The sequence below is a fragment of the Melopsittacus undulatus genome, chromosome 16, assembly GCF_012275295.1.
Source record: "Melopsittacus undulatus isolate bMelUnd1 chromosome 16, bMelUnd1.mat.Z, whole genome shotgun sequence".
Classification (NCBI taxonomy): Eukaryota; Metazoa; Chordata; class Aves; order Psittaciformes; family Psittaculidae; genus Melopsittacus; species Melopsittacus undulatus.
Window position 1 is genome coordinate 913,430 of NC_047542.1, and position 18,511 is coordinate 931,940.

General features: G+C 48.0%; 1 protein-coding gene across 2 annotated transcripts in view; it reads right to left on the reverse strand.

The window, feature by feature from the left end:
- Nucleotides 1-18,511, reverse strand: part of LGR6 (leucine rich repeat containing G protein-coupled receptor 6) — a 106,363-nt gene that overhangs the window by 24,582 nt on the left and 63,270 nt on the right. The window contains exons 5-6 of one of the 2 annotated variants that reach the window (XM_005141001.4): nucleotides 12,016-12,231; nucleotides 4,283-4,354 (exon numbers count right to left, since the gene is read on the reverse strand). In XM_005141001.4, the coding sequence (XP_005141058.3) occupies nucleotides 4,283-4,354; nucleotides 12,016-12,231 (288 nt within the window). The remainder of the gene's footprint in view (nucleotides 1-4,282; nucleotides 4,355-12,015; nucleotides 12,232-18,511) is intronic. The other variant, XM_031054768.2, reaches the window with a different exon arrangement.

Genomic DNA, 18,511 nt, shown 5'->3' on the forward strand with positions numbered 1-18,511 from the left:
CCCTCTTCCTTTTCCCACCCCCTGAATCTGGGTACCCAAGCCTCTGCTGAAGTCCCCTCAGGGCTGGGACCATAAAGACAAGGCTCTGATGAGCTGCACAAGGACCCATGCTGATGCACAGCAGGGCTGGAGCATCAGGATGCTGAGGTAGTAAGAGAGCAGCTCTGCGCAGCATCCTCAGAGGATGCAAAGCCACTTTGGGAATTGCACAGACTTGGATTAGCATCAAGAGACTACACAAAGCACTTCAAATGAAACACACTGATGGAAACAGATGCCACTTGAGGAGCAAGGCTGGCAGAACAGCAAGCCTGCTTGGCCCTAAAAGGGTGAAACAACCCTTCTATGAGCTATGGGGGAGAGATATCCCACTTCTTTCTTCCTGCTTTCATTGCCCAAGGTGCACTTTGTATTAATCTTCTGTTCTTTATTCTCCCATAGGAAATCCAACTCTCCAGAGGATTCCGTAGGTTCCAACTCTTCTCTGCATTTACAGACTCCTCTAATTACCCGGATAATAGGGCAGCACACTGGGAAAGGCTGTGGTAAGAACATTTCCTGTGAGGCAAGGTTAGGCAGATAGAATGCCTGGAGCCAGAGGGTTTGGATCCAGCCCTTCTGGGAGACGGTTTTAATTTATTAGTGCTATTTTCTGAAAAGAAATTAAAAGGTTTTTAAATGAATGGAGATTTGCTCTTCCCAAGTGATTTATCTCCTTTGTCTGACGAGTGGAGGAGCTGCAGGGGTGCGGATGGGGAGGGAGAAGTCAGAGAGGTAGGAAGCAGCAGGGTCATCTTAGGCAGAAGGGGTGGGTGAGGGCTGTGGGGCCAGTCTGAGCTGGTTCCCCATCACATTCGTGTCAGAGATGGGCCGGAGATGCCTGAACAATCAGAAGAGCAGCAATTTTGGGGCAGATCATTGCTCTCTTGGCCATAGCCCTGAGGTCTTCATCATTATGGGCTGGTCTTGGGGAGCAGTGTTTGTTTCTCACCCCTGCCTTGCCCAGGGAGCCACCTTAGTCCTGCTGCAGGGTGGGGAGATGGGACACTACTGAGACACGTTTTTGCCTTTAGGGGCATCAGGGTCTTGTCTGGTTGCATGTGCCAAGGCAGGAGGAGCCCTGGTCTCTGTTTTAGTTCAGCCCAGGCTCCATGTGTATAAGGCACTTGGCCATGGCCATGGACAGGACCACTGAGAGGCTTTTGATGCAGCCCAGGACATGGTTGGTTTCTGGGCTCAAGCACACATTGAAGCCTCTCATGTTCAGTTTCTCATCAACTGATACCCCCAAGTCCTTCTCCTCAGGCTGCTCTCAATCTCTTCTCCACCCAACCTGTGGCTGTGCTTGGGATTGCCCTGATCCAGGGACAAGACCTTGCGCTTGGCTCTGTTGAACTCCATGAGGTTGGCATTGGCCACCTCTCAAGTGTGTCCAGGTCATGGCATTGGGAGAGGGCTAAAAAATGGCAGGTTATCACCCACTTCAACCATCTAGTACCTGGTTTCTTCCCACAGCCCTGCAGGGTTGCTCTGTTTCATGACTCAGGCTTATGGGAACTGGTGAGGGAACCTCACTAGGTTTCAAAGCTATTTAGAAACACTATTGTGATGCTGTGCTGGTGTTTGACCACTTCAAACCTGGTGGGTGCTGCACATCCTCACCAGCATGGAGCTGCTCTTGCTCAGTACCTGGCAAAGCTGACTTGTCACAGCAGCTGCAGGTCAATGCAGGGGAAAAGCAAAGTCATTCATCTGTCTTCACTTTACCTCTTTCTAGATTTGCTGCTCGCCTAAAATACCAGGGCTAAGCCCTCTCCAAGAGCAGAGATGCTCCACTGGGATCTGCTTTTGCAGCAATGATAGGACCAGAGGTAGGGATGCGGTGTGAATGTGGATAAGCATCTTGCCCACTGCCAAGACCTGCACAGAGGAATGGGTGCAGATCCTCATTCAGTTTTGGCTGCATTTGACAAAAGCAGAAGTTTCCCTCTCTAGCTGGCTATGAGAAGAAATATTTTCCTTAGGGAAACAGGTTCCTGCACCTAAAACTTCCCAGGCTTTGCTGGAAAGCCCCAGACAATGTTTGTCTCCTTTTTAACATCTTCAGCTATTGTGCCTGGTTTGTAATCAGCATCTGGCCACAGACACTCGTTTTAGTAACCCTGGAGAAGTTTCGGTCTTCACCAAACTCTTCCAATCTTGCTGTTTTCCAGGAGGGAACGCCTACGGGGTAACTGAGAGCACAGTTTGGCCTCCACAAGCCAAGAAAATGTGCTAAGTGCTGTCAACAGAACGTAATCATCATTTGAGTTACAGGGTATGTGCGGAGCCTGTCATAGTCTCCACATGCACAGGAGCTGGGAGCTGGTAGGTAGATGTAGCTCTAGAAGCTTGGCTGGGCTGTCACAACCAAATGTTTGGCTGTTTTCTGGCACAGAGCTTGGGCAGCTCTGGTCAGCAGGGCAGATGGGAGCTGGACATGGACAGGATGGGAATGCCTCCATTTGCAGGAGCAACAAAGGCTTGGAATACTTGTTGGCCTGGAGGTGAGAATTAGGTCAAGAGGAGCAAAAGACACCTCACTGAGGACACTCCAGTGTGATCAGAGAGCAGGGAAGTCTGCAGATCATGTCCACAGCCCCATGCTTGGAGCTGCAGGCGGCTCATGGAGGATGGAGGCTGTGGGATACTCACAGGGCAAACCCAAGCCATGTGGAGCTCTGCTCCAGGGGCACAATCCCTGCAGTGCTGCAGTCCTGTCCCTGCAGGCACTGAGAGCAGCAGAGGCAGACGCTGAGCTCCCCTGAGCGCTGGGTGGCATCTCAGGTGGGCAACAGAAGGCAGAGGAAGTGATAGCACAGGAGCGGAGAGGAAGAGAGGGAAGAGGAGTTTTCAGCACCGGTGTCTGTGGAAATCCAATCATCCCCCAGGGAAATGGAAACCCTTCCCAACAGTAAATAAGGGGCAGCTGCTTCTCTGCAGCCCCATCCTGCTTGGGATGAGCAGCAGGGTGGCTTTAGCCACCTTGGCTGAATAACGAGGTTGCTCTGATGTAGGCTGTGATGCTGCTGCACAGTCTGCCTGTGCTTATCGCCCAAACAGGGTTTTCTTCCATCAGCAAGTGCTCCACTCCCTCTTGCAAACTGCCTGCCTTTGTGCTGCCTGGGTGACATGACTCTGCCCTCCTGTTTGCCTCTACCCACCAGAAATGCCTGGGGACAAAGCCAAGCCTGCACAGTGATGGGGGAGATCCGTGGGTCACCAGAGGAGACAATCCAGCAGGATCCCTTCCTGCATCATCCCTGGCATGGTTCACCCTCTCCCCAGCTGAGCCCTTCTGGGTGGCCCCAGTATGTGCCAGTCTGAAAGCAAGAGACAATGCGTGTCGTGGTCCTGCCCTCAGGAGGGTGTCTAGGGACCAAGGGCTTGCCTGATGCTTCCACTCTCAACCCATCACTGCTGCTGGCACCGTGCTGGGCACAGAGGGGCCCTGTCTCCTTGAATGCTGGCAAGCATCACCTCTTTTCACCATGACCCAGACCCCCTAGGTCTCCTTGGCAAGGAACAAGGGCCTGACTCTGACCCCAAGGCCTGCATGAAGGGACATGTTCTACACAATTGAAGGCAACAAGCACCTCTTCCAGTTCTTTCAGAGCCCTGGTTTCTTTGCTTGCTTGATTATGTTCCCTCCTAGGCCAATGCATGACACATGAGACCCAAGTAATTCAGACTGCAGTTAAAAGGCATGGTGTGTGCAAGGCAAACCCACCAGATTTAACTCTCTTTGAGCTCAGGGTGACCCATCAAGATGTGTCCCAGAGGAGAGTTCATTCCTGCTTTCCACCTGTCTCCTGACAGACTGCCTAAACACGATGCCAAGTGACATGAGAGACCATCCTGAAGAGAGATTCACAGGTTCTAGAGGCTTTTACCAGCTGTGAACTCAAGCTGGCCCCTCACTTCGGGCTGGTATTTAGGGAGCTTTTGGACCAGGTGAATGGATGAGGAAGTGGAGAGCCCCAGAGCCCCCTCGCAGACACTACCCACATGTGCAGACCCCTCTGCAGCAGTAGCACAGCTGGACCAGCTTGCACAGATGCAGGGGGAAAGCCCAGTCTGTCATCACCCATGAAGCATCGTGCCTTGGGCATCTGCTTGCTGGGCTGGTGCCCTCAGTATGTGGTGAGGAGTGGATGTGCAGTGGGGCTCTTTCCCGTGGGCACTGATGGAAGGGGTGAACACACAAAATGCTTCAGGATAAAGAAGAAAACAGGGGACTCACAGGGTTTCCAAGCTGTGCAGCCCATCAAAGCCGTTGGCTCCCAGGCTCTGGATCCGGTTGTTGTGCAGGTGCCTGTGGACAAAACAGAGATGGTCAGTGGAGGTGCACGCTGACCTTTCCTGCAAGCTGAACACAGCCTGCGTTGGGATGATGAGGGTGTTATAAGGTCTCCTTTCTTGCCCCATGAGACCCATGCTGGGTGCTTGCTGAGCAGCTACAGAGCATCCATTTCTCCCAAGCAATCCAGGCTGAAGTAGGAGTTTCCCTGAGACCTCCACTTGCATGGCTGCCAGGTGACTTTGGATGAACATGCTTAAGCAAGAAGCTTCCAGAAGCACCCTGGATCTCACCTTGCATTGGGCCCAACCTTACAAAGTGCTGGGTGGCTTCAACAGTTGCTCATGGGCACTGAGTACTATTGAAGGACACAGTCACATCTGGACTCCTCAGAGCCTTTGTAGTGGCAAGAAAGCTTGGAGCCCAAAATCATCCTGTTAGTCCCAGTTTATTATCTTGCAATAGGTTGCCAGTGCCTGGATTAGCTCCAGTTTGGTTGCAAGGAAAGTTGTCTCACTTTAATGCTTCAGAGTGCAGGGGTCATGTGAGATGCATGCACAGTCTCTACACTAAGACAACATATTTTCCATTTGTTCCCATTCATCGTGGTGCTAATGCCATGAATATCTAGTGCTTAAGGGCCGTGGAGCTCCCAGCCTTAATGTTGGTGATGGAAAGCCATGTGCTGGGGCCAGCTGGGGTGGTTTTGCCTTGAAAACTTCATAGGCAATGAGTTCCTGGAGTCCCATCTGTTGGGTTTTCTGTTTTCAGGGGTCCCTTACTCCCATGTCTCAGTTTTCTGGAATACCAGGAAGAACTGGAGTTTTCCTCTGTCAGAAACTCTGTGTGTGTGTATGTGTGTGTGCAGCTCAGTGGTTTTGCCATCCGGCTTCCTTTACAACTGCTGGGAGCTGTGTTGTTAATTGTGCATCTCCCTTTGAAACCTCACTCAGGGCCACCTTGCAGTGCATACAGAGAGCATCTTGAGGAATGTCTGCTGGAAAACAGGAGAATACAACCCACTGCTGCCCAGGCTGCACTTCTACCAGCCTGGGCTTAAGCACATTATTATGTTCATGCTTCCTATGCTCTTTATGGAGAAATGCCCACCGAGGACATGGGGTGCTATGGGGTAGGATACCTTTTTGATCTCTGGAATGGGTTGCCCAGGGAGGTTGTGAATGCTCCATCCCTGGCAGTGTTCAAGGCCAGGTTGGACAGAGCCTTGGGTGATGTGGTTTAGTGTGAGGTGTCCCTGCCCATGGCAGGGGGGTTGGAACTGGATGATCTTAAGGTCCTTTCCAACCCAAACTGTTCTATGATTTTATGATTCTATGATTCCCTCTGGGGTCCTTTTCTCCCTTCCCCATGCTCAAGGATGCACCAGCCTTTGTCCAACACTGTTGCCTCCTTCCAAGAGCCCTAGGGAAGCTCCATGCTGGCAGATGGATCAATGACTTTTTCCTTATTTGCTGCTTGATCTAAATCTGTCTCTGCTTGAAAAATCTCTCACTCCACCTGGATTCAAGCTTGAACTGTTTGGCTGAGCACTGGCAGCTCCCACTGCCAAATATTCTAGGGTAAAACAGCAGGGAACGGGGAGTGGAGGAACAGCCAGGCTCTAGGGCAGGTTGGTAGGGGCTTGCAAAACAGAAACCAGCCCAAGATGGATGTTTGTCATTGGGATGAGAACATACAAACATTTCAGAGGAAGGGGAAGGGAGGGGAGAGATGTGTGATAAAATATGTTTGCTCCTTGGAGCAAATGGCAAAAAAGGAAAGGAGGTTGCCTGCAAGAAAACTTGGTTTGACCGTGACTCTTAGAGGGGAAAAGGAGCTGAGCTCAAAATCAGGATCTTACAGGAGAAATTTCTCTTTATCACAAGAAGAGGAGTTCAAGTCCAGATCATAGAATCATAGAATAGTTAGGATTGGAAAGGACCTCAAGATCATCCAGTTCCAACCCCTCTGCCATGGGCAGGGACAGCTCACACTAAACCATGGCACCCAAGGCTTCATCCAACCTGGTGATTTTCTCTGTCCAATACTATGGGTTAGCTCCAGATTGTGTTGCCCTTACTTCACTTGGCGCTTCCAGTGCAAGATGGTACAAACCATTTTGGGTCCCTTTGAGCACTGGTTACTGCAAATAGAGGGTTTGGATCCGAAGTCTATAATCACAGCAAGAGGTACCACAAAAACCCCTTGCCCCATACCTCTGTCTGTTGTAAGGGAACAGTGTGGGGAGAAAGGACATGCTGAATACTGGGCAAGGTGTGAGCTACAAGGAGCCTTGTTGGGGTGGTACAATGGGACATGCTAAGCAGTTGAGTGCTATCACTCAAGTCAGGCAACAGGATAGAAAAGCAATCGCCTCCTGTGTTGATATTTGGCTCTAAAGTGCTTTGTTTGGAGGCGAAGTAATGAAACTCATCAGCAGGAAGTTGTTTGTTGGTGAGAAAATGATGAGCAACCAGAAAAGGGTTATAAAAAGATTTGCTGTCCAAGCTGAGCTCTGGAGCTCTTCACCAGCCACATGGCAAGAATAGAAACAAAAGAGCTGGAAAGGTAAATACGAATAGATGTCCCTTGCTTCCCTCCTGCCTCTTTTCCTTCCTCCCCTGGTAAACAAATTCCAACAAGTGGAATTGCAACATCTCCAGGGTTTGTCAACTTGAGCTCAGCCCACAGACGTTATATTCTGCCCTGTAAATTACAGCTGGTTTGATGGCAGCTGAGATGCTCGGTTCTGGGCTATAAACAGCCCTCTTGTGATGTGAAAACATGACCAGGCTTTAAACCCTTGCTATTCCTATTGGAGCTAGTATCCAACAGTTTCTAGAAAGAAGATTTTCTGCCCTTGATAACAATTTCTTAGCACAAATTGGGCATAAATGTGATTTTCCCAATTGATCTGGTTTGAACTGGTGAAACTGGCTTGGAAGGGTAAATGTATTTTTGGTACCCACATTGTTAACTGGATGTTGTTAATTTGGAATGGGTGCAGAGAAGAGCAATAAAAACGATCCAAGGGCTGAAAAAAACTAGGATGGAGACTTAGAGTGCTCCATCTATTTAGCTGAATAAAAATAAGATGATGAGTGCAGTGTAATGTACAGGATTCTCCCTAGTCAGAAAATGGGTACTAAAATGGTTCTGTGATTTAGTGGAGAAAAGAATAAGAACAGATGTCTGAAGTCAAAGCCAAAGAGAATTCAAATGGGAAGTCTGAGCCTTTCTTTTAGCACTAAAGATGGTTGGAACAATGCACAAAGAGAAGCGGTGGATTCTCCATCCCTTCCTTTTGTCATGATTTCAGTTTTTCTTCTCAGAAAGGACAAATGCAAGTATATTCCGTTTCGTTAGATGATTTAAACCGAGTTCCAATCTGACATGATATGAATTCTCCCACTGGCCCAGCCAGTGCCATGATGAATTTCCAGCTCTATGGTGGCAAAACTGTCCTTTTCCTCAACTTGGCCACAGATAAGTAGAGAAAACGAAATCATAAATGGTGCAAATTCCCAGGGATTATTTCTGGCAGTGAAGGAATAGCATGAGACTGGTCTGGTGGAGAGCAAAGCTCGATCAGAAGTGGCATTCTCAGGGGTGCATTGGAGCGCTATTTGCTTCTTCCTCAAGTGCTGGAGAGGGAAATTCACTCTTGCCAAGGCAGCAGGCTCGGTCCTCAGAGAGAAAAAGCACTTCTGCAAATTGAACAGCCCATGAATGAGACCCAGATGTTCCAAGCGACATTGTTCTTAGTAATAACAAACTGCACATGCCTGGCACTCTCTGCCAACACCGAGGGTCCCGAGAGGGACTTGTTAACTCCCTTGTGCAGGTGATGGTAGCGATGCACAGGCTTATCCTGACACTGATCTACCAGACTGGGGTTTGCTATCCTGGGGAGCTCAGAGTGCCATGGATGTCAGCGGAAGCCGATGGTGCTCAGCTCCCCTGGAAAGCAGGGATGAGATGTTTGATGTTTGCTGGAGGACACTGGAAATCCATGGTCCTTTCTGAAAGTTATGGCCAGAGTAACATCAGAACATGGACCAACATTGGAATGGGAACCCAGGAGTCTTGAAACTAGTTTTCTCCTCTAGTTACTAAACCATGCTGTTAGAGCTGCATCATGTCCTTACTTACATCACGTCCTTACTTACATCATGTCATTACTTACATCATGTTGTTACTTACATCATGTCCATGATCAAAACTGTAAGAAACAGAAATTCTACTAAATATCCTTCATTTACTCTATTCAGACATCAACACATTCAGCTGGAAGGTCTTGGCCTAGGAGGGAACCACTTGCAGGTGAGTGGCTTGTCCTCGACAATCGAGCATCAGCTGAAATCCAGGTTGCATAAATGTAAAGTGCTGGGGAGGTGAGGAAAGCCAGTCTTCTAGGAGCATATGCAGTAACAGGCTTTACATATCTAAAGGAAGGGGGTGTTGGTGTTTAGTAGCTGTCAGAAAAGCAAATCAAATGGTTAAGGGTGACTAGCAAAGAGGAAATGTGCTGCAGAGCAGCATTATGTCATCGTATAAACTGGCATTAATTGTTGTCTTTGCTACAGTTCTGATCTGTCCATCTCAAAGGTGTGGAGGAACAGACAAGTGTGACATGTAGAGTAGCTTCTGATTGCAAAACAGCTAATGGGATGGGGACTGGAAAAGTTGCAATGAGGGAAAGATGTGAGACAGTGAGAGTGGCATAGAGGAGGTAGAGACAGAGTGCAAGGATTAGAGGATGTGAAGCCAAACTAACTGGTGGTGGCATGAAAACCACTTTCCCAGAGTCCTTGTATTCAAAACGCTTGTGTGAAGTTAGGCAAAGTCAGGCCAGATAAGAGAAGCTGAGCATCTTTTTAGCATTATGGGGACAAGTTAACCCACTGGCTCCAAGCTCACTGCATATGAGGCAGCAAATGCTGGGTCCTTTTGACAGCAGCATGTTCAGCATTGCATGAATGTTTGAGTGAGTCCATGTGAGGCTTTATTGCAGGGCTGGCAGACCCCTCTGTGCACCAGGGCTGAAAGAGGTGCTGTGTTTCCTATTTGGAGAGTTGATTTTGCTGAAATCAGTCAACAGAGGAGATGAGGAACGCCAACGAGAGCTGCTGTCATGCACTTTATCAGCCTGTCAGCACAGCAGCATGGGGGTTTCAGATGCTCGCTTCTAAATGAAAAATCATTTTTTTGCCCCAAGAAAGATTTTTTTTGCATAAAAAACCCTTTGCTCATACAAATCATCAGCTGAAAAATATTCACAACTATTTCTGCTTGTAGATGCTGAGACACATTCAGTCCTGAATAGATCAGACTTGAAGGCAATATCTTCAGTATCCTATTCCCGAGCCACCCTGATCAAACGAGCCATCTCCCTTCTGCCATCAGCAGCGCAGTGCCAACATCACAGCACATGAAGCCTTTGTTATCAAAGCTGGGGGAAGGATGGTGCCAATTACTGAGACTCAGATTTCATCACGAGTGATTTACACAAGGCTCTGCTGACTGAACACCCTGCAGCTCTAGTTAGAAACCTGCAGCAGCAATAGATGGGAATAAGATCAGTGAATTCCTCAACAGAGGTGTAATTTATTAGCAGAGACTGAATCCCTTAACTTATTCCAGATTGAGGCTTGCATACCCTGATGCTGGTGCTTTGCGTCGGTGCAGGATGATCACCCACATCTCTCCCAAAGGCCCAAGGTGTGTGGAAGAGGAAAAGCACATCCCTGCACCTGGGGAGGTCGTGCCCTCAGGCATGGACAGCCGTGTCCCTGAGCGTTCATCAGGCTGTGAATGGGAGATTCCCTTGTGCTCCTCCACATCTGCCCTTGGCTCTGCTCCCCCAGGTGGTCATTTTAATACCTCTTCAAGCTTCCCGACGTTATAGCAGCAGCCGGTTCTTCTCCGTCCACATGGAAATCCAGGCACTTGCAGAGGAATGTGCATAGGTACCCACTGCATCCTGGTAGGAAAGGTCTCCTCATGAACTTTACTGCTGAGCACTGCCGGCTTCTCAGCTTGGGGGGCAAGGCTGAAGCAGGGAAGCATCCTTGGTTGGGGTGCAGGAGAAACACTGGGTGACTTCCCACTGCCTGTGCACTGACAAGGGTGTGCATGGAAGCATGGGAGAGATTTATGGGGCCCAGTCCTGCCAAACACTTGTGATCCCACAAAAATTTCTCATCATGTCTCACAGTGCCTGGCAGGATCACACATGTGTTCCCTTCCAATTGTCTGTGGTGGGACATTATCCTCTCCCTTGTGACCTAGCGGTCAATGACTTTTATTTCTTGAGCTTGCCTGTTTAATTAAGGAGTTGCTTCTCACCCAAAGTATGGGATAAGCCAGAATGAAAGCAGCATGCTTTTGAGACTGAAAACCCCAAACGTCAGCTCACCCGCCGGGCTAGCTATTAAAGCTGAATGAAGTGGTTGCATTATGATGGTCATGGGATGCCTTGTAGAAGGAGCACTATTGTGGGTGAAAACTACTTATTTGACATTTCTCAAGTTGCTTTTAGCATTTCTCCTAAATAAGCCTTTATGCTTTGTCTAAACAGCTGAAGTTGATGCTTAATAAAGCTCTAGACTGTGCTTTGTCCAAGCACTTTCTGTGCTAGATGGCTTTAGTAAACACTTCAGATTTTGAAAGCAAAGTAATTGGTAAACTTTCACTAAGGCACCACATGCTGAGGTTGCTTAATACCCTGCTATCAATACATATTACAGAACTCAACGGTAGCATTTTAGGTGTATATAGGAGCTCAAAAGCAGCTGGCAATCACACCTGAACTTGCTAATCAACACCAAAAATGAATGACGATCTAATCTGCACACGTGAGCTTCCTTTGAAATGCTAGCTAAGCTGCAAGCCTCTGCTGATGGCAAGGATGCTCCTGACCTAACTGCCAAGGACATCACTTTGATTCCTGACTGCAGTGTTTCATTGTGTCTTGCTGCCCATGGGGTAAGCATTTCCCTCCTGGACCAGGTATGTAGCCCTGTTCCCTACATTGCTCTGAATGCTGTCAGTCAACTGGACAACAGGCACCGTGGGGTCACGATCACTGCAAAGAACAGTTGATCTGCATATATGATACAGTCATGCGAATAAGAATGCAAAGACTTGGACAAGGTGTTGAGGTTGGATCTTTAGTTCAAAATCCTATTTGGTCAAAAAGTTTTCTTGGCATGGATTATAATGACAAAAATGCTGGTTTATGTGGATAGAAATTCCTGTAGTTTTAACACAGGATTGGAGGGAAAATAGAAATGAGAAGCTTTTTGTTGCTCCAGTCTTCAGGTAATACAAAATCTTTTTGTTTCCAGGTTTTGTGGTTTAATTTTTTGGTTAGTTGGGTTTTTTTAAAAAATGACAAGATTTTGTTTTTAAATTATATTTAGGAGCTTTTTGGCTTTTCAATGAAAAGTGGAGAAAACATGAAAAAACTTTCCCAAACTAGGCAATTTTTGCTATTCATCTCAAACGGCAGCGATTCCTTGTGAACAAAACCCATGCCTGCTGCCCCTGCAGCAAAAAGCTGCTCCAGAGGAGTGGCCACATGAGGAGGACCCCATTTGCCATGCACGGTCAGCACCTTGTCCCCGCCAGAGGATGCTACGGCTGTAAGGGGGTAACAAGCAGAGAAGGCTTACAGCACCACGAGGCTGCTGAGGTTCTGGAAGGCATAATCTGGGATGTGCCAGATCTGGTTGAGAGCCAGGGTCATGGCTTGCAGCGCTGGCAGGTGGTTCAGAGCTTGGACAGGGATCTCCGTCAGGGCATTATCATCCAGCCATAGGTGACGCAAGGAAAGCAGCCCCTCAAAGCTCTTCTCGGGCACCACAGAGATAAGGTTTGCATCCAGGCGTCTGAGTGGGAAAGAAACAGGGTGGGGATAAGTGAGAGATGGATCTAGCGTTGCTTTATGTGCCCGCAGTATTATGCAAAGGGGTTTTTGATGCCGAGGCGGGATGGATTGATGGCCAGGGAGATTGGATTAGGCTGTAAATAGTGATTAGCATAAGGCTGTGCTTGGAGATGTTTGACCACCGCCAGTGATGATCCCTCCTTGCTGGCCATTTGATGCTGCCAACTAATGGCAGCTTCTTAAACAAGCGGTTGGGCTAATTCCTTCCACATGGACCCATCAGATGGACATTGGCCAGCAGCGGCTTGCAGGCACCCCACTTCAAACTGAGCATCAAAGCTGCATCCCCTGAGGCTGGGCTTGCCATGGATCTGCCTGAGCTGATCTGCAGAGGCACAGCCCTACCTGGGGTACCCCACACCTGCTCACACCCACTGCTGCAGGACAGCCAAACCGTGTGGCCAAAGCCTCATTCCCAAAGAAAAGGGTTTGTCTGGAAATGGGAAATATGTGGCAGCCCTGCTTGGGGTCCTGTGTTTGATCCGAACAGCCAGAGCTACCTGCAGCAGCACCGCGAACGAGTCAGACCATGTGTCATGGTGCAGGAATTAAGCTTGTGCTCACTGTATCGCACATGTTCAGGCCTTTCTTTCTCCTGCATCTGCCAATTGCTTTTTTCTCTGTTTCCTTTATTACACTATGGAAACCTAAGGCGGTTGAATTTGAGATTTAATTTGGTGAGAAACTTTAATTTTTAAGACTTGTTTTTGATCCAAAATAGACTCAGAAGCCAAAAAAATATCAGGCTTATTATGGAAAAGAAAAAGAGAGAGAAGCTAAAAACCTAGGATTGGGAATCATCTCTCTTAAGGGTCTGTTATTTCAGCAGTGGTGAGAAGGATACAATGTGTTATCTGTAGATTTTAAAGTCAAAATCTAAGAGAAAAACACTTCAAATCTGGATGAAATACCAGGAACCAATTATCCCAGGGAGAAAGCAAATGCTGATTTCCATCTGCAGCCAACAGAGCCTATTTTATTTTTCCAAGCTATCTAAAGGAAAGATCTCCCAATTCAAATTGCAAGGAGAAAGCACCGTGTCCCTTATCAAAACAAGAGAGAAGGAAGTTAACAGCCCCCAAATTAACAAACCTCCACAAGAGAATGGGGCATAGAAATCAGTAGTTTTGACTACTTAAAGTAACATTTTTGATGGAAGTTGGACATTGCAGCAGACCCAACCATTTTCCCCCTCGGAACGTGATAAATCCAAATCCTAAAGAGCAGAAAAGCAAACCCTGCAGCAGAGCAGGGGAAGATTAAAGACTCTGGTTGAAAATTTCCATCCAAATGTTTTGAGACAAACAAGAACTTCTTGATTAAAATGAAAACTTAACTGGGAAATGTGAATCTTTGCTTCATTTTCCCTTTCCTTCTTCGGCCTAAGAATTCTGTTTGGTTTTGGCATCATAACTTTCCCCCAAACAAAAAAATGCTGCTTACTTCTCTCAGGGACATTCTTTCACCCAACTCCTTATATTTTTACTCAAAATGGTTTGAAAGTGAATGCTCTGTTTCAAGTTTAATTCATCAAAGAACAGACAATGAAATTGTCTGAGAATAGTTGTAGTTTTTCAGAACTAAATGGCTGGGAGTTGGAACTGGGTGACCTTAAGGTCCTTTCCAACCCAAAGCATTCCATGATTCTATGGAGACACTAAAATGGAGCCAAAGGCTAGTACATTGTGCGAAGTACATCAAGTTGTAAACTCTGTGATGAAAACATCAACATGAACCACAAGGGAGTTTGACTTCAATGCGACAGTGCACAAAGTGTTGGAGACACCATTAGCAGTAATGGATTTGCTCCATGGCCATTTAGCATATGGCCAGGAAAGGCTCCTTTTCACATCCATGCTCTGTAGATATGAGAGAAAAGCCAGTGAGGTAGCATGGGTCCTTTGTGGGATTTTGACTGTACTCTGACACCTCCCTCCTTTGTGGATCCCTATGTACAGGGACAACAAATTGGATTCATCTAAAGAGTTTAGTAATGCCCTAAAGAAATCCAAATTAGGAGCAAGGATGTGTCCAGGTGAAGACATCTCACACACAGCATGATGGGCAGGATTCCTTATGCACTTTTGCAGCACTGACAAGGGAACACGGAGTAGGTAATGGCTATGTTCCTGGTACCAAAAGTGTCTTCGGGTTGTTGAATTGCTCTTCAGGGAGCTGCTGGCTCTTTCTGGAATAGAGGTGCATTCTTTCTAATAAAAGCAGTGCATGTGGGGATTGCTAATTGCTATGGCTTTCAGACAGCTCCCCACTCTCTTCTGGAAGAGAAGTTCTTGGCACAGAGTCGTTAGTAATTATATCAATTATACTAAACAAAAACCAACCCAACAGTTCTCTCCTTTCTTCAGTGTGTGACTCTGGCTCCGTAAGTGTTTTGTGTTATGATTTATACCTAAGATAATTGGTCCGATTAGTGGGTAAATGGGACAGCACAGGCTGGGGCTGGCTCCTCACCTTCCACGGAGATGTTTTAATCTTTATTTCACCAAATCACTCAGTTGGTTTTCCTTGCAAGGATTAACCCATTTGTTGCTTACAGAGGAAGACGTCTCTGCCATGAAGCACTGCCAAGGCCACCCCTAACCCATGGCACTGAGGCCTCATCTCCATGGTGTGTGAACACCTGCAGGGATGGTGACTGCAGCCCTGCCCTGAGCAGCCTGTTCCAATGCCTGAGCACCTCAATGTCTTTCTTACAGTGAGAGGCCCAGAGCTGAACACAGGATTTGAGGTGCAGCCTCCCCCAGTGAAGGGGGACAATCACTGCTCTGACCCTGTGGCCCCACTGGTGCTATGATCCAAAACATTCCTAGAAGGAACCAAGCAGGTAAGGAAGTCCATTTCTAACGAGAAACCTGTCGGAACAGGGATAGTGCTCCTTCCCAGTGTGCAGGGAATAAGCCAGTGCAATCAGTGCAGCCATTCAGGAGCTCAGGTTTGGGGGTTGCGTGTATTTGACAGTGCAGTGAGCATGTCATAAGCTCTGTAGTAATTCTAACAGGTCAAGCTATAATCTGAGATGTTTGGTTTCCTGTGCCACAGACCCAGCAGTTTCTAAGAACTGTCTTGTTCCAGTAACTGCTTCCCAAGTGTTTCAGAGGGTGTAAAAGCATGTTTCCTAGCTGTCTATAAGCACATGCATCCTGCTGTCTGTAACATGACTGGCAGAAGTTTGAGGCAATGGATAACCAGAAACAGTCTCTCTGCTCCCTAACAGATGTGGTGCAAACCTCAGGCTATGACTGGCAGAAGCAAATTCATCCATATCTTTCCAGTACCTTCTGGATGTGGAGCATTTGCAGGGAGCGCAGACTGGAAGCGATAACAGTGCACAATGCCATGCTCCCAGGAAATACCCAGGCCTTTGCTGCTGTTCTTCCTTGCATACAGTAGTGCCAATAACAGCTGGCTGCCTGCTTGCCTTAGACAAACTATGTGGAGTAACCTGTCCGCAAAACAGACCCTCTGATGTTCCTCCACTGCCCACAGCCAAGTCACAACAGGACAATGGCACCTCAAGCTCCAATCCATCCTCCCGGTACTTTCTGCAATGTTATCGTGCTATTATTTCCCTTGATAAAGTTGGAGAAAACTTGCCACCAAAGATCGTATGGAGCATCGGGTGGTGGAGAGCTGGGTTCTTCCCTCTCCAAACTGATGAGCTTCTCTGCATCTTGGTTATAGGTCAACAGCTCAACACAGGACACAAGGAAGGGATGGTCTGGAGGGTCACTGACCCGGCAGCAGTGCGAGGAGGAGCTGGTTGCACACCCCTTCCTGAGACCACCCCTTTCTTGGGGAGCAAGGTACTTGCTGTATTCCTGGCCCCAGCATGCATGTGTGTCGGCTGAACAGAGCTGATCTCACCAGAAATGTCTAATTGATGCCTTCAGGCAATCATGTCTCTCTTCCTGTCTGAGTTTATCTTGAAAGGCTCGATTGAGTTACCTCCTATCCCATAATAGGATCTAAGTTCCTTGTAGTAACATAAGAAGGAGATGATGTCACTGCAGCTAAACTGCTCCGATCACTTACTAATGACTGGGGCCAACACCTCAGGTCCTTTCTCAAGCAAAACTCCCAGACACACTGAGTCAGTACCTGGCTTGTGAGCTCCTGGGGAGCTTGCCATGCAGGGAGGGAGGATGGCTCCAGAGCCCTGCAAAACACCCTGCTCCAAGGCACCCTGTCCTGCCACAAGGATCTCTGAGTCTGCCCAAATAGCCCAGGTGAGGAGCAAAGGTTCTTCCATCAACTGATACCAAATGGAATAGGAAAAGGCAGCAAGGGATTGCAGTGCTAACCTGGAAGGTGCAAAACTGGGTTCAATTTCTGCTCTGCCCACTGTCCTTGTGGTCATAACGTACTGCAGAGATAGTGGGAGAATGGAACTGTTGGAATTGGTCTAGAGGAGAGCTACAAAACTGGTCAGAGGGCTGGAGCACCTCTCCTAGGAGAGGCTGAGAGAGTTGGGGTTGCTCAGCCTGGAGAAGGCTCTGGGGAAACCTTACTGCAGTTCTTCAATACTTAAAAGGGGCTTATGAGAAAGACTTTTTAGTAGGATCTGTAGTGGTAGGACAATGATTAATGGTTTAAAATAAAACAGGGTTGATTTAGGCTAGATATAGGGAATGACTTTTTTATGATGAGGGCAGTGAAACACTGGAACAGGTTGCCCAGGGAGGTGGTAGATGCCCCATCCTTGGAAACACTCAAGGCCAAGTTGGTTGGGGCTCTGAGCAACCTGATCTAGTTGAGGATGTCCCTGCTCGCTGACCATAAGGGTTGGACTACACGGCCTTTAAAGGTCCCTTCCAACCCAAACTCTTTCATGTTTCTATGAAAGACACACTATTGAACAGGTAAAACATTGCCTTGTAGGCTTGCTGCAATGCCTGGGCTCTCTGCCTCTGCTTCAGAAGAGCTTGTAGCCCTCAAGCAGGACTCACAAGAGTTCCTTAGCTCCATTTCCAGGCTAAAAACTCTTGAGAACACCATCCCAGGCAGTGAATGAAGGTCCAAGATGCAAACATGTTCCCAGTTGGCTGCAGAACAGGAATTGGCTGGAAAAGTTTGCAGGGTTCTGTTTGGACTGCAGTGAGTCTTCACTCCCGACTTAATGGGACAAGTACCTCTGGGAAGCCCTCCATGAGGGATGCTCAGGAAATGAAATCAGAGCAATACCTGGGCTCCACACAAAGTGCCTTTGGTAGAGACAAGAGGGCTTTGTTATCCCCAGTTGCAGACACCTCCAAAACCCCTCAGGTCAGAACCGTGCAGAGCAGGATTGCCAAGATCTCTGTGCAGCTACAGAAACTACTGACAGTCGGACATCTGCACTGCACCACTGCACTGGCTCCCCAACCAGCCCTGTCCCTGGGAGCCTGGCATTGCCCCCCTTGCCCATGATGCCAGGCACAGAGGAATGGAGAGTGTACAGAAAGGGGGCAAAGAGAAGCAGGGTTCCTCAAAGGCCCACCAAGCAGTGTGGGTCCTGCATATTTGCTGGGAAACACAGTGTCAAGCATGAAAGCTGTCTGGAAAAGAGAAGGAAAAAGCAGCTCTTTGGAACAGAAGGAGCAGGGCTCTGGGGAGAGTGGCTCTGAACAGATCACAATGCTCCAGCTGATCCTTCAGGGCCAAGCATGCAACGGGACAAAAGAGGCAGTTTGCACAGGAGCCTGAAAGCACAGGGACCAGGCAGGTCAGATGAATCACAAGGTCCCTGTCTGGCAATGGGGACCTGCAGGGTGTCACAGCTGGGTTCACATCTGCCTTGCTCCATCCACTTCTCATTCACGGCATCCAAACGTCCAGTCTGCGGTGCTTGACTCAGGCAATCATTGCTACACCAGTGGTATTTTGTTCTGATGGGCACTCGGATGGATCTTCTTCCTCTTGAGGTTCTGGATTGTGCTGTGGTGTGTTTGAGTGCCTCCCTGTGCTGGTGAAACATCCATAGGATCCCCTCTGCACATCCAAGGTTCATTTCTTGCTTGCCTCCTCCCTTGAGTTTACCTGAAGCTTCTCTGTGGTTCATCAGGAATGCTTACACATTCAACGCATGTAACATCTGTGGCCCATCTTCCTTTTGCACTGACACATCTACTGTATGTAACATCTGGGACCCATCTTTCCCACTATGCGGCTCTATCTACTGTATGTAACATCTGGGACCCATTGTCCATCTTCCCTATTGAGTC